General features: G+C 49.4%; 1 protein-coding gene across 1 annotated transcript in view; it reads right to left on the bottom strand.

Annotated features, from left to right (window-relative positions):
* PCSK6 (proprotein convertase subtilisin/kexin type 6) overlaps positions 1–14,377 on the bottom strand; it is a 225,301-nt gene that overhangs the window by 48,636 nt on the left and 162,288 nt on the right. The window contains exons 16-17 of the mRNA XM_046652769.1: positions 10,066–10,254; positions 5,984–6,120 (exon numbers count right to left, since the gene is read on the bottom strand). Of these exons, the coding sequence (XP_046508725.1) occupies positions 5,984–6,120; positions 10,066–10,254 (326 nt within the window). The remainder of the gene's footprint in view (positions 1–5,983; positions 6,121–10,065; positions 10,255–14,377) is intronic.

The raw sequence follows: 14,377 nt of genomic DNA, 5'->3' as shown, positions 1-14,377 counted from the left end.
CCACCTGCAAATGCAACACTGTTGTGAGGCAGGATTTGCACTCAGTTCCCTTCCTCACTCGTCTCCCGGAGGAGAGTGATCCCGGGAAAAGACACAGCCTTCCCCTGGCCCAGGAACTGAAGAGGAAAATGGAGGACTTCTCTGCTAGTCATCTTTTAAAAAAATAGTTTTAAAATTAATGACATAAACCAAGTTCAGTCTGACAGGAAATGAGTATTATTTGAGCTAGCATATCATTCAGATGACTTACTTAATGAACCCAGGGCTTAGCTGAGATTTTAAAGTACTTTCACATAGCACACCATTGGAATTGAGGTCGTTTTCTTTTTAAAGCAATTAAATTGCAGAGATTTGAGGGAGGTTGGAATGAACAGCACAGAAATGCAGCACCTTGCTCTGGGAACAGGTTCTCGGACTAGCTAGAGAACTGAGATGGGGGCTGCTCCTCCTGGGAGCCATGTCTCTGTGTTTGCTGCATTATTCCTGGTACTTTCAGACTACCCTGACCAGACCAACTGGGAGGGAAAGAATGACATGCCTGTTGGGATCAATCACACCCTTGGCACCGACAATGCTGACAGGGCAGCTCCCAGGCCCACATTTCTCCTGGCCTCCGGAGCCCCGGAGTCTGTGGGAAACCTCGGGCATCCGGCGTCGCCTTTCCAGTCTGCGGTTCCCAACAGACACCACCAGACAGTCCTGAACATCGTGCTGGGGATCGCACCGCTTTGAAAGGCAGCCTGGTTGTAAGGTGGTTCTCACTCTTTCCCTCCCTCCTTTCTTTCTTCCCTGACTCCCTCCCTCTGACGACTGTGGAGAGAAGCTGATGGAACCAAGGCTGACTCCAGCTGGGCTCGGGGAGGAAGCGCTGATGCCTGGATGTGCTGAGTGTGTGGCTGCGCGAGAGGAATCTGTCCTTGGCACACACAGCGAGAAGGGCTTGTACGTAGTAGGTCAACAGTGGCAGGCCACTTGCCTGCATGTGTTTCTGCAAAGCCCACCTCAGGAGTGGCGGCTGTCTACAGGGTAAAGCTTGTGTGACTGAACTGACCCCAGAAGCTGCTGTAGGAATGTGCAGACTCTCTGTGACAACACTGAAGAATGTGTCCCAGTCCCCCAAATCCCAATAAGTTATGGAAGGTCAGAGTAAAAGATACCAGGAGAGGCTTATTCTGTTCCCATCTCAACTAGCCAAAGACCCAGATTCTAACCATGCCCAAGGATGGGCACGGTCCTGTTTCAGGACTTAACTCTGGGCCACCCTCAGGAAGTCTCCCTTGTATCTACTGTGCCTACGTCCTCTGCAGCATGCAGGGCATTTGGTCACATGGGGTCACAAAAGGTTCCACTGTACTCATTCATTCTCCAAACACCCACTGTGCACCTGTGATGAACCACACAGCAGGAGGCACTGGGGACATGGAGGAGCCTGAAGGCAAGCTCCAGAGAGCAATATCAGCGTGACAGACAACGGCAGAGCCGGCAAGGGCTGTGCAGGCAGAAGACAGGGAGCTGAGTGGGCAAGAAGGGCTGTGGGGAGGTGCCTGGCACCCAGTTCTGTGCTGTGCACCAAAGCAACCCCAAAGTTCAATACCTGCACTTGTGGGATCATCACGGTGTAAACAGATTCCTCCAGTGCCCACAGTCTGCGGGACCCCAGGGCATCCCCATTCACCGCCTGCATGAGCTTGTCCACACTCACGGCTTTTAATACCATCTATTTGCTGACAATGCTTAAGTGTAGATTTCCAGCCCAGACCTGCCCCTGCCTCCAGGTACACATCTCTACCTGGATTGGTCACGTGCATCTTCAATTTAACCCACCCCAAACTGAGCTCCTCATTTTCCCTCCAGCACCCGCTTCCTCTGCAATGTTCCAGATCTAGGAAATCGCAACTCCATCCTTCCACTGCACAGAACAAAAGCCCTGGAGTCACTGATGCCCCCTCTCTTTGCTCATAGCCCACATCTGATTTGTTGGCAAATCCTTTCAACTCTTCTTTCCAAACCTGATTGCTTCAAATACGTCCACTGCCACCACCTAGTTTGAGTCACCTTCATCTCATATTGTGAAGACCTCCTTACTGGCCTCCCTGTCTCTGTTGCTCTCCCCCACTCCAAACACACTTCAGTCTATTCCAACCAGCTGTCACAGTGCGCCTATTAACACGAAGCTTCAGATCATCTCTTTCCTCTGCCTAAAATCCCCCAGGGGCTTCTGACAATCCTTGCGATGGCCTACATGCCTGGTACAACCTGGTCTTGCAAGATCTCAGGCACCGCGGGACACACCACATCAGCACGAGCATGTTGACAAAACTCCCAGGGAAAGCACTGGCCTAGGGCACCATCCCAAGGTGCCCCCGTCTCCCCACCCACTGTACCCCTGCAGGAGGAGGACATCTCCACCTGGGTCTAGAGAAGGATTTGGGATCTGGGCAGGCTAAAGAGACAGAAGGGGTAACCTCAGGCCAGCAAGGCCCCTCCCAGAATGTGGACATGCCACATGGGCCCCTGCTGCAGAGAGAGGCACTTCTTGTGTTAGGCCTCAGACAGCGTCTAGCTCAGTTCTATTTCACAGCCGATGACACTGAGGTCCAGCAGGGACCTTAACTCACAAAGTTCATAGAAACGTAAACATCTGCCAGAGTCATGAAGGTGTGCATGCTCTTCCCCACTGCAGACATGGGCCTCGGCTTCAGACCAATGGGCTGCGCCGTGTGAATGCACAGCTCTGCGGATGTGTCCATCCACGTGGCTGTAGCCACCAGCCTCCATAGCACAGGCCTCCCAGGCAAGTGGCACTGCTGGCTGGTGCTGGAACTCTGTCCTGTGCCCGCAGAGCAGGTAATGCTTGAGGATACAGATGGCATGAGACGTCGACCCTTAACTTTTAATAGTGACCAGTACACTTTGGGGTTTTTAAAAGAAGAATTTAGGAGCTTCTACTTTTAAAATACATGAATTTCAAGTGATTTAAAATTTTATGTTTCTGTATTTTTAGACTTTTTTACAGTAACATTTTCCCGTAATAGTTACTTATTATTTTAAAGGCAGAAAGAAAGTGATTTTGGGGGGTGGGGGCACCTTGTAGATGACCTGATCATTTACAGTCAACTTTCTGCATAAGGCAAGTTAATGCTCTTCTCTTCTCCCTAGTGAAAAAAAAATCCCCAAAACTCTGTTTCACAGAAAATCAGAACAGCAGCAGGACAGGAGAAGGTTCTAGGGTGATCAAGAAGCAGGCTGCAGGAACAATAGGACAGCGAAAGCAAACCTTGGGGAAAGTCTTGCATAGAAAAGTAGGACTGGGACGTAGTTCCTGGACCTGACCACAAATCCGACAGAGAGCAAGGAGAAGACTTCCAAGACCTTCGTGGGTGACTACAGGGTAAGTTGTCATGATTACTCTTGCTTTCTTTCCTGGTGTACTCCCATCACCTGATCAGTGCCTGGCCCATAGCAGGAATTCAGTAAAGATCGATTAAATAAATGATTATTAACTATAAGGAGAGTTATAAAAGGGTGCAAAAATTACCAGAGAAATAATCCCAAAACAAAATTAAGAAAACCATTCCATTTACAATAGCATCAAAAGGAACAAAATACTTCGGGACAAATTTAACCAAGGACATACAAGACATGTAGACTGAAAACTACAAAACATTGCTGAAAGGAATTAAAGAAGATCTAAAGAAACGGAAAGACATCTGTGTTCATGGCTTGGAAAAGTCAATATTGTTAAGATGGTAATACTCCTCAAACTGACCTACAGATTCAGAGAAATCCCTATCAAATTCCAGCTACCTTTTTTGCAGAAATTGATAAGCTGATCCTATGATTCATCTGGAATGCAAGGGACTCAGAAGAGCCAAAGAAATCTTGAAAAAGAGAAACAAATTTGGAGGACTCAAAGTTGCCAATTTCAAAACTTACTACAAAGCGATAGCAATCAAAATAGTGTGATACTGGCATAGAGACAGACACACAGACCAATGGAAGGGGTTGAGAGTCCAGAAATAAACTCACACATCTATGGCCAATTGATTTTCAACAAGGGTGCCAAAATCACTCAATGGGAGAAAGAACAGCCTTTTTAACAAATAGTGCTGGGACTTATTGGATAGCCATATGCAAAAGAATGAATTTGGACCCTTACCTCCACTATATACAAAAATTAATTCAAAGTGGATCAAAGTCCCAAGCATAAGAGCTAAAACTATATAAAAGTCTTAGAAGAAAACAAGGGTTTCAACCTTTGTGACCGTACATTAGTCGACGGTCTCTTAAATATGACACTAAAAGCACAAGCAACAGAAAAATAAACTGAATCTCAACAAAATTTAAAACTTTTGTGCCTCAAAGGGCACTATCAATACGGTGGAAGAACCACCAGAGAATGAGAGAAAAAATTTGTAAATCATATATCTGATAAGGATCTAGTATCTAGAATATTTAAAGAACTCTTACAACTCAATAATGAAAGACAAACAACCCTTGGGGGCCTGCCCCGTGGTGCAGTGACTAAGTTTGCACATTCCGCTTCGGTGGCCCCAGGGTTCGGGTGTGGGGTGCAGACCTACACACTGCTTGTCAAGCCATGCTCTGGCAGGGGTCCCACATATAAAGTAGAGGAAGATGGGCATGGATGTTAACTCAGGGCCAGTCTTCCTCAGCAAAAAGAGGAGGATTGGCAGCAGATGTTAGCTCAGGGCTAATCTTCCTCAGAAAAAAAAAAAAGACAACACAATTTTAAAATGGGCAAAAGATGTGCAACAATTCTCTAAAGAAGACATAAAAATGACTAATAAGCACATGAAAAGATGCTCATTATTTATTAGCATCATTAGTTATTAGGGATGCAAATCAAAACCACAATGAGGGGCTGGTGTCGTAGCCTCGTGGTTAAGTTCTCGCCCTCCACTTCGGCGGCCCAGGGTTTCACTGGTTCGGATCCTGGGCACAGACATGGCTCTGCTCATCAGGCCATGCTGAAGTGGCATCCCACTTAGCACAACCGGAGGCACTCACAACTAGAATATACAACTATGTACTGGAGGGCTTTGGGGAGAAGAAGAAGGAGGAAAAAAACGAAGATTGGCAACAGAGGTTAGCTCAGGTGCCAATCTTAAAAAAAAAAACCACAATGAGATGCCACTTCACACTTATTAGGATGGCTTTTATAAATAAATAAATAAAGAACAAAAGAAGTGTTGATGAGGATGTGGAGAACTTAAGATCCTTATACACTGCTGGTAGGAATGTGAAACGGGCTAGCCGCTGTGGAGAACAGTTTGATAGTTCCCCAAAAAGTTTAACATAGAATTACCATATGACCCAGCAATTCCACTTATACGCATATATCTAAGAGAAACGAAAACATATGTCCACATAAAAACTTGTACACGGATGTTCAAAGTGTTATTCATAATAGCCATTATTAGAAACAACTCAGCTGGCCATCAACTGATGAACGGATAAACAAAATGTGATACAGCCAAACTATGGAATAGTATTTAGTCATAAAAGGAATGAAGTACTGACACATGCTACAACATGGATGAACCTTGACAACATTCTGCTATGCGAAAGAAGCCAGAAACAAGAGGTCACGTATTGTATGATTCCATTTACATGAAACGTATGGAAGACGCCAGTCCATAGAGACAGAAAGTAGATTAGAGGTTGCTAAGGGCCAGGGGGATGGAGAATGGGGAACCACTGCTTAATGGGTAAGGATACCCCTTTCGAATGATGAAAAAGTTCTGGCATTAGATACTGGTGATGGTTGCACAACACTGTGAATGTACTAAAAACCATTTACTCATATACTCTAAAATGATTAAAATGATGAAGTTTGTATTATGTGAATTTTATCTCCATTAAAAAAAATTACCACAGACACTGTAGTTAAATAAAAGTCTAGAGTTAACAAAAGGGTTGAAACAGGAAAATGCTCACGAAATCTCCGAGAGCCACTGACCTTGTTTCTCCGGGTTGCGGACCTGGGACGGTATGTCCTGGATCTCCAGGGTCCATTCCCCCTCAGCCTTTTCTCCCCAACAGTGCACCGTCATGAACTCCCAGTTTGTAAACCCTTCGTTAGAATGATCCAGCAATCTGCGATTGGAGACATGGGGTCAGAACTTGAAGGTCCTGAAAGGGGTGGTTGGTGAGGGACCAGCCTGCCTGGGAACTCCTCAGGTGACTGTAATTGGCTAAAGTGCACCCAAGGGCAGAAGGGGCCTGGGCCTCAGCGATGAGAAGCTGCAGGTGAAATGTTGACTGCTTTCACACCTCGTTTTACAACACAGCCCTGCACCGCAGCTTCACCTCCGTTATCTCATTGGTTCTTCCAAGTATTCTGAGAGGCAGGCAGGCAGGCCTCACAGGGGGCGCCCAATATAAGACAGGGACTCGGTCAGCGGTGGTCTCCTCCCTCCAATCCTAATTCACAGATAAGAGATCCCAGACGTAGTGATTTGCTGCAGGTCCAACTGCCAGTAACCAGCTAAGCTGGGACTCCCTCAAGGGCATTCTGACTCCTGTCCTTGTTCTTTCCATCATCAGCAGGTGTTTACGAGGTCACTGATGCACGTCCTCAAGCCCCATGTTCCTTCAGAAGGTGTCTGGTCCCTTCCCACCACAGGAGCCATCCTATAGAGCCCATGACCCCAGTGCCTGGGTGTACAAAATCGACAGAGGCTGGGCCACGTGACCCTTCCACTGAAGCCCCATGGGCGTCACAGAGAAGCCCTGCTAAAATGCGAGTTTGTAGAATGAATGAAATGTTCTCATTTGTCTTGGAGCCAGCTTTTGACTGCTGTTCTCCAGAAGACACAAATAAGGAAGAATGTGCAATTACTCAAACTTGTGGGAAAAGTGTTGTCTCCAGGGCTTAACAGGTTTCAACAGTTGCATTTGGGGGACATGACGTAACGGGCCTGGTTGTTTTCCAGTGTTGGCAGGAGGCCCGCCCTGGGCACATGGTGGGGAGGGGCAGGAGGAGCTCCCCCCACAGCCAGCCTCCCCTGCAGGTTCTGGTGAGCCTCCCTTGGTCCTTCCAGACTGGAAGGTCTGTCCCAACTGGGCTGTCAGCTCATGCTTGGTTCAAGCAGAACAGGAACCAACTCACGGGCACCCTCTCTCTTCCAGCACCCAGTGCCCCCTCAGTCTTCTCTCCTTGGAGGAAACAGTTTCAGCTTCTTCTCTCTCACTCTTCCTTCCCAGTCTAACTTTCTATCTCTATTCTGGAACAACTTTTTAACGTAGAAGCTCCTTATTATTTATCAGAAATTCAGATATATATGTATTGTGTGATGTAAGATTTGATTCCCGATTTGGGGTTTCTCTGAACATCAAGTGTATAAAAATGTTTATCAAGGGACCGCTCTCTGCATGGAGAACAGCAGGTTGGGGAGGAGAACACCCTGTACTTTCTTCTAAGAAAGTGCAAAGGTCGAGGCTGATTTTCACTCACGATGCCAGACTGAATCCAGCACACTACGGTCAGAACAAAGGCGAACTGTCTGTTAAGGGCTGAAGTTCTCAAGAAAGTCAATTACTCTTAGTGAGAAAAACTTGGCAACCTGAAAAAGTTGCCGAATTAAGCAGGATGTGAAATACAGTAGAAGATAATAGATCCAAAACACAAACCCTTGGGATACAGTCACACAATCTGTGCCTTGGAAAAAAAACAAATTCCGCAAAACTCAGATGACCACCAAGTGGCTTCAGGGCGGGTTAAAAGTGCTTGGTGGCACAGGTACAGCTCTACCTAGCAAATGGGTCGGAATGAACCACACAAACCCACAGGACCCGCTCTCTACCATCCCAGGGGATCAAACGCTGGGCTGAGCAGAGGACAGAAGTTAGAAGGGACAAAACAGAGTGTGGGGAGGGCGAGGGTCGGGAGGCGATGCTGGGGTCCTAGAAGGTTCTTGCAGGTCAGGTCGATGGATGTAAGCAGGACAGGAAGGGCAGCCAGCGCCTGCTGGGGACAGCGCCAAGCACTGTCATCCATCTTATCATATTCAGTTCTTGTAACATTCCCAGTTGTGACAGAGGAGTAAAATGACCTTTCCGGCAGTGAGGAGAAGTGGCCAGCTCGTGGGAGCCCAGCTGGGAAGTGCAGGAGCTGAGGTGGAAGCGCAGGTCTCCAGGCTCCAAAGCCCACGTCAGTCCTTGCAGGTTGCTGCGGCCCTGCCACCTGCCCGTGCCAACCCTTAAGCCTCACTGTGGCTCTCACTCGAATACGGGCCACCATTTGGTGTCTGCACCAGGCTGCTGCCTCAGATTCAGGGGGCACCGACTCGGGTGCCTCCAGGTGTCCATCCTGGAGCAAACAGGGGCTCCAGTGAGGTGACTTCACCGGAGCCCAGAGAGCGGAACCCATGCCTGGCCTTGGTGCTGGTGCAAGGACAGGGCCATGGGGCGCACTGAAGCAGTCCTGCCCCTCTGCCCAGCTCCGGTCTGATGTTTGCACAGTGAATATAGGCCCAGTATTGGAGAGCTTCCAATGTTTCAAGAAACATTAGAAATTTGGACTTTTACATGAAATCTCTAAAAGTTCCAATAATAATAATAATGAAAATGATAATGATAATAAAACAACAATTCTGGTTGCAAAATAGCATAAAGCTGCAGCCTGCCAGCTGGCACCCTCAAAATGATCAAAATACTCATGCCCATGCTGGTCTCCTGCATGCAGAGGCAGAGTGTGGCCCGGGCCTACATGCAGGAAGGAGAGAGGCCCTATGTCACTATTGTGCTGCGAGAGTGGAACCTGATAGGGGCCCAGCTTGGTAGCTAAACCCACAGAACCCAGGAAGCCAGGACCTGTCTCAGAGTTGGTTCCAGTACATCGAGGACAAACCCAGTGCTGGGCCCACAGCCAGGTGCGCCATCTGCAGAGAGCCCGCGTAGCTCGGGGAGGCTGGGCAGAGGTGGAAAGGACACAGCACAACTCACCACTCCTTCAGACAAAGCCCATGCTCGCCTTTCACGGCTGCAATCTCTGTCTTATACGCAGCAGGGGTGGGGTGGAGGGGTTAAGGACAAGTCCTGCCTGGTCCTGTCTCGAGGCTTTCACTCCACCCCCATTTCTGAAGCCTACAGCCCAAATAAGGGCTGCAGCCCCAGGCAGCTAACCCCAAGTGAGTCAAGAGGGTCTACTGTGAGCAAGCAGGGAGTGGGGGCCACAGCCCAGCGGAAAGGGCAGTCTCAGGGTGCTTCCCGAGGGGTTTGGGGCATGACGGCCAGTTCTGTTTTTCAAGAGAAGGTAGAAATGCTTCTCTGTCCATGAAACCTTTTTTCTCCCTCTGCCTCTTAGCCAGAAGGAGCCAAAACAGAGCCCTCGTCCAAGCTCCTGTAAATCATCATTCTAACCCATCATTCCCATCATTCTAACCACCTGCAAGTCACATAGATGCATCAAAGCACTTCTCCTCGTTTCTAAGTTTGTTGAATGACTACTCCATAGCCTTTCGCAAACTGTGCACCAAGCTCCCCAGTTCAGAGCCTGTTGCTGAGTGCTTTGGCCAAACGGGGACTCCTGCAAGCACGTGGGTGGGAACACTGCGGAGAGCAGCCTCCGAGCGCCCCACCAAGGCCGTCTGCCCCACAGAGCAGAGCCTCCCGCCACCCCACAGGCTCTACGGCATGACCCACCACTGCGCGCCTGGGCAGGAGAAGCTTTGAGAGACAAACAGTGCTCCTCTGACATGTGCTCTCACTCAAAATGTCGAACGAATGTGATGAAAATATTTTCAATGCATTCTTAGAGTAATTAAGTCGTAGCCAGAATTCCACACATCTCTCCACTAAACAACAGAACCACCACAGACTCTCTGTGCCTGCTGTGTGGAAACCAGTTTCCAGGGCGGTTTTGAAGGTGACATTTCAGGAGGCTGCTTCTCAGGTTTGTAGGGTCTACATGTGACTGTCTCCAAGAGGACGCTGCTGGGAGACCCGCAACGTGCCAGGGTGCTTGGCAGGGACGCTGTGACCTCGGGACAGACGGGTCCTGGTGGTGAGCCCGGCCCCACCCAGCCAGCCTGGCCTTACCTCTTTGCCAAAAGCTGAGACTTGGTTCCTGAGGGAGAAATCAGGTGGATCTGGAGGTCTCCTCGGCGCGGGTGGGAGATGGAGATACGAGCCACCACGTGCTCCAGGTAGCCCACGCGCTGGTCCGAGTGGTCCGCGCAGGCGGTGGTCAGGGCGGTGGTCCGCAGGGTCTGCACCACAGGGATGCTCCTGGGAGAGGAGGGAGGAGCTCAGTACTTAGCACCTGAAGCACTAAGTCGCACACAAGGATGATGGAGTCAGGCCTTGCCTGGTGTGGCAGAGACCCTGTGCTGGGGACTCTGCGGGACAGCTGTGGCCCCCACTCTCAGATGCTCCTGTTGCAGTTACACCTCCCACCCAGAAGACGTTTAGCACTCTGGGATTTGCTTAGAGAAATTTAAAGAATGGCTTCTTGTGCAGACTCAGCTAACACACCCAGGGACTGGCTCCCTCGGCACCCAGGAGGCGGCTTCTCTCTAAGTAGCCTTTGGCCAACTCATTTCCTCACCCGTCTGGGTTCTGCAAGGCTTTAAAATCCCACCACTTTATTTCAAAGACTGGCCTTGAGGATGTAAGTCATAATGCTGAATAACAACAACAAAAATTTCCTGAGCTGACTGCGTGCCGGGCACTGGGCACTGGTCTGAGAATTTACAAGGATTGACCCACTTAATCCAGGAGGTCGTCAAGGACCACGCCCAAGGTCACACAGCTAATGAGAGTCAGGGCTGGGGTTTGAGGCTCCAGAGTCCCCTGCTTCCAGGTCTGTGCCACAGTGCCCTGCAGGGATGCTGGTGTGGACCCACAATCCTGTTCAAGACACTGAAATAGAGGAGACGGACAACGGACCCGGGGCCAGAGTTGATCTCTTGTGCTGAACACATCGGTCAAGGCCGTAGTGACTAGACCAGAGTCACGGAAGATGGACAGGAGCTAGTCCGCTCCCGACTGTCCTGCAAGAAGACTGGGGGCCCCTCTCTCTCCCACCTGTGATGGGAATGAATGACTGTTCTCTTTACATAGTCGGGAAAGTTTTACCACATTGGATGGAATTTGAAGACAAGCACCAAGCCCCAATCATTCATGAGTCAGTTCTACCAATGTTTTTTTTTGTGGTGAGGAAGACTGGCCCTGAGCTAACATGTGTTGCCAATCTTCCTCTTTTTTTGCTTGAGGGAGATTGTTGCTGAGCTAACATCTGTGGCAATCTTCCTCCGTTTTTTGTATGTGGGATGCCACCACAGCATGGCTTGACGAGTGGTGTATAGGTCTGTGCTGGGGATCCAAACCTGTGAACCTTGGTACGATGAAGCAAAGCACATGAACTTAACTGCTATGCTACCAAGCTGGCCCCACCACCAGAATTTTTAAACGTACTCCCCAGATGAAGCAGGTGGAAAACCTGCCCCCAGATGCTGTTCCCTAGCCGGGCTGGGCCATCCCACCTGCACCACGGTGGCTCCCCCTTACGATCTGGAGGCTGAAGAGAGATCCACCCGCTACCCAGCAGCTCATTAATAGTTCCCCACTGCTTGGCCAGTGCTCGGTTTATTATGGGGAGCACTTTTCCCATTATGCCCCGACTTTCCGCGTAGGCTCGGCGTCTCTCAGGAATTACATCGCTTGGCTCTAGTGGGCCTGAGTCATAAAAAACAATCAAAACAGTTATAAACAGTGATGTAATTCCCTCAGAGACTCTAAATATTTGAAAACATGATTTGCATACATTATAAATTGACGTAGAGATGCTAACTTCTCTCACTGCCTTCTCCTGAGTTTTACTGTCCGTGTTTGCCAGTCAGCAGGCCCCCACTGTGGCAGATGCAGGGCAGAACAGAAAGTTCTGGAGAGTTCCGGAGAGTTCCAGCCCTGCTGGGCCCACAGATATCTCCAGGTAAATTATTCCCCCACATCCCTGTACTAAGAAGGCAGCACGTGGGTGTGTTGAGGGAGGGGACTCCTTTGTGTGAAGCCTCACTAAGTGTGGCTCCCAGAGATAACCCTACACTTTCCAACTCCTAGCACTTCTCCTGGGCGGAACAGCAAGAGGAAGGTGAAGCAGGAACAAAAGCCATGACAAAGTTTACAAAACTTTCCCCGCCCTCTAACCATTTGCAATTGAGAGGTGGCGCAATCATTCGGCCCTAGAATTAGACCTGGAATCCCAGTGAGGAGACCTTAATCCTAATGATAAGGTGCAGGATTTCAGAGAAAAGGAACAGGGTCAACGAGATTGCAACCGAACCCCACTCTCAGCTGCCGCCTCCCTGTGCCCAGCCCACAGTGTCAACACGTAGAGAGAAACGCATCTCAAGGAGTGTCGAATACTCAAGGAGATCATTAAAGCCTCTTGCATTCCATGTTTCCACTCCTACTAGGGAGTTCAGCTGCTAGGCTCCCGAGGGGAGAAAGCCTGGCCGGGTCTAACGCACAGGGGCCCCTTTGCTGCTGCCTGCAGGGGGCCGGCGGGGGCCGGCGCACAGGCGCACACAGCTCCTTCAGGTGCTGTTTCAAGGTTAGGGGCCTAGCTTGGTTAGGTTTTCAAAGCTAAGACATTACCCTCCCCTGGGGGCCAGGAGCCCTGCCTCCCAGGAACAAGGCAGAGGGTGACAAGTTTTTACCTGAAATCTCTAACTGTGCGTGCTCACAGTCACAGGCCACGAGGCCTCCTCATTCCTGCAAGTTCTAGGGGAAGAGGGGGCCCAGGACAGCCGCTCCAGGACAGGCGTCGCCATCCTCCTTGCGTGAAGTCAGCCCTCCCCACATTTTATTTCTGCTGTTCCTGTTGAAACAAATAACCTAACACCCCAGATCAGGGGGCTTTTTAATTTCCTCAAGAGAAGGGGGTGTGGGCGGCTTCAAAATGTTTCACGATAGTGGGCCTGAAATTTTTCTGTATTTCAGGTAGAAACTCCAAGTAGAAGTGGGGAAGGCAAATATCAGAAGCCACCACTTTGTTAGGATCAACTCCAAGGCAGAAAGGGAAACTGTCATTGAAGAAAAATGGAAGTCATTCCCAGCCCTACAGCTATTTCCAAAATAACATGGAAAATGCAAATCAATGATGGCAAAGCAATTTATTCCTTTAGATTAAACAATGTGCAGGAATTATCTCTGTCACACGAACACAGCTAAGTTGTACTTTATATGAAAATAGATATACAACGATCTTCACGCTCCCAAGATAATTGAAAATGTTCCTCTGCTATTAAACTCTGAAATTGTTGTCTGTGGACACAAAGCCCATCTTCCTAGGACCCTACAGGAACCCAAGGACTTAAAAGCTCCCACAAGACCCACTTTCAGACCAGCGATATAAAGCTGTGGAGAACTCCCCACTTTGAAAAGGTCTCTGAGGACAGAGGCTTGTCACTTCCTGTTGAGCCACATTTCAGACTTAATTACTGATACTCCAGATGTTCTTTCATCCTAACGTTCCCTGAGCAACTCCCTTTTCCTGAGGGGATGGAGCATTACCAACAGCAGCCCTCCTCACCGCCCAGTGCCTCCAGACCACTACCACCTCGGCCTCCTTCTCATTTTCTCCAGCGCATCACACCATCTAATATCTTGTAAAGATGTAGAAACAAGCTCCCGGCTTGCTTGTTCAAGGCACTCGCCAAATTACACTGCTTAGAATCTTAGCAACATTCAGAGCCAAAGATTAAAATCCTCCAGCAAACTAAGCGGCTGGGAACACGGAGGGTAGGAGGCCACAGGAGGAAACCCTCCACTGCGCCGCCGTCTCTTAGCCCTTGCTGGGAGCTATGACAGGGCAGGACTTTCACTCCCACCGTGAAGACCTCTCTCCAGCTCAGCTCCAAGGGCTGATCTGCGCCCTGGCACAGAGCATTTCCAGGGCAGTGCCACCCTACCAAGCCGTGGGGCTGGGGCAGGTTCCTCAGCAGACACTTCTGAGATCAGGCGGGCAACGGGGAGGCAGCAGTGTCCTTCCCTCTGCTGCATCTGGCATCTGCCAGGGGGAGAAGAGGCTGCTGCAGAGCCAAGGACCATTACAACGGAAGGTCAACCAGAAGGTCAGCGAGGAGACCTCTCACCGACCTTCTAAAGGGTAATGAGAGGGGTTAGTTGGGACAGACTTGTTAAATTAAACTGTAGGAAAGCAACTTGGTCTTTTGGAGGACACCGAGCGATCTGTGTGGGCAGAGCAAGGAGCTTCTGAGTCACCTCTTAGATCTATGTTTTAGGAGGAACGTTCTTGACGGGATGGCCATTAGGGTTGGAGGAAGATGGATTCTGGGTACTTTCCTACTCATGTTAGTTCATATTTAGAATTTTCCTTAGATGAAAT

Source organism: Equus quagga, chromosome 2, assembly GCF_021613505.1.
Source record: "Equus quagga isolate Etosha38 chromosome 2, UCLA_HA_Equagga_1.0, whole genome shotgun sequence".
NCBI classification, from domain to species: Eukaryota; Metazoa; Chordata; class Mammalia; order Perissodactyla; family Equidae; genus Equus; species Equus quagga.
This window is presented reverse-complemented; position numbering and strand designations above follow the sequence as displayed.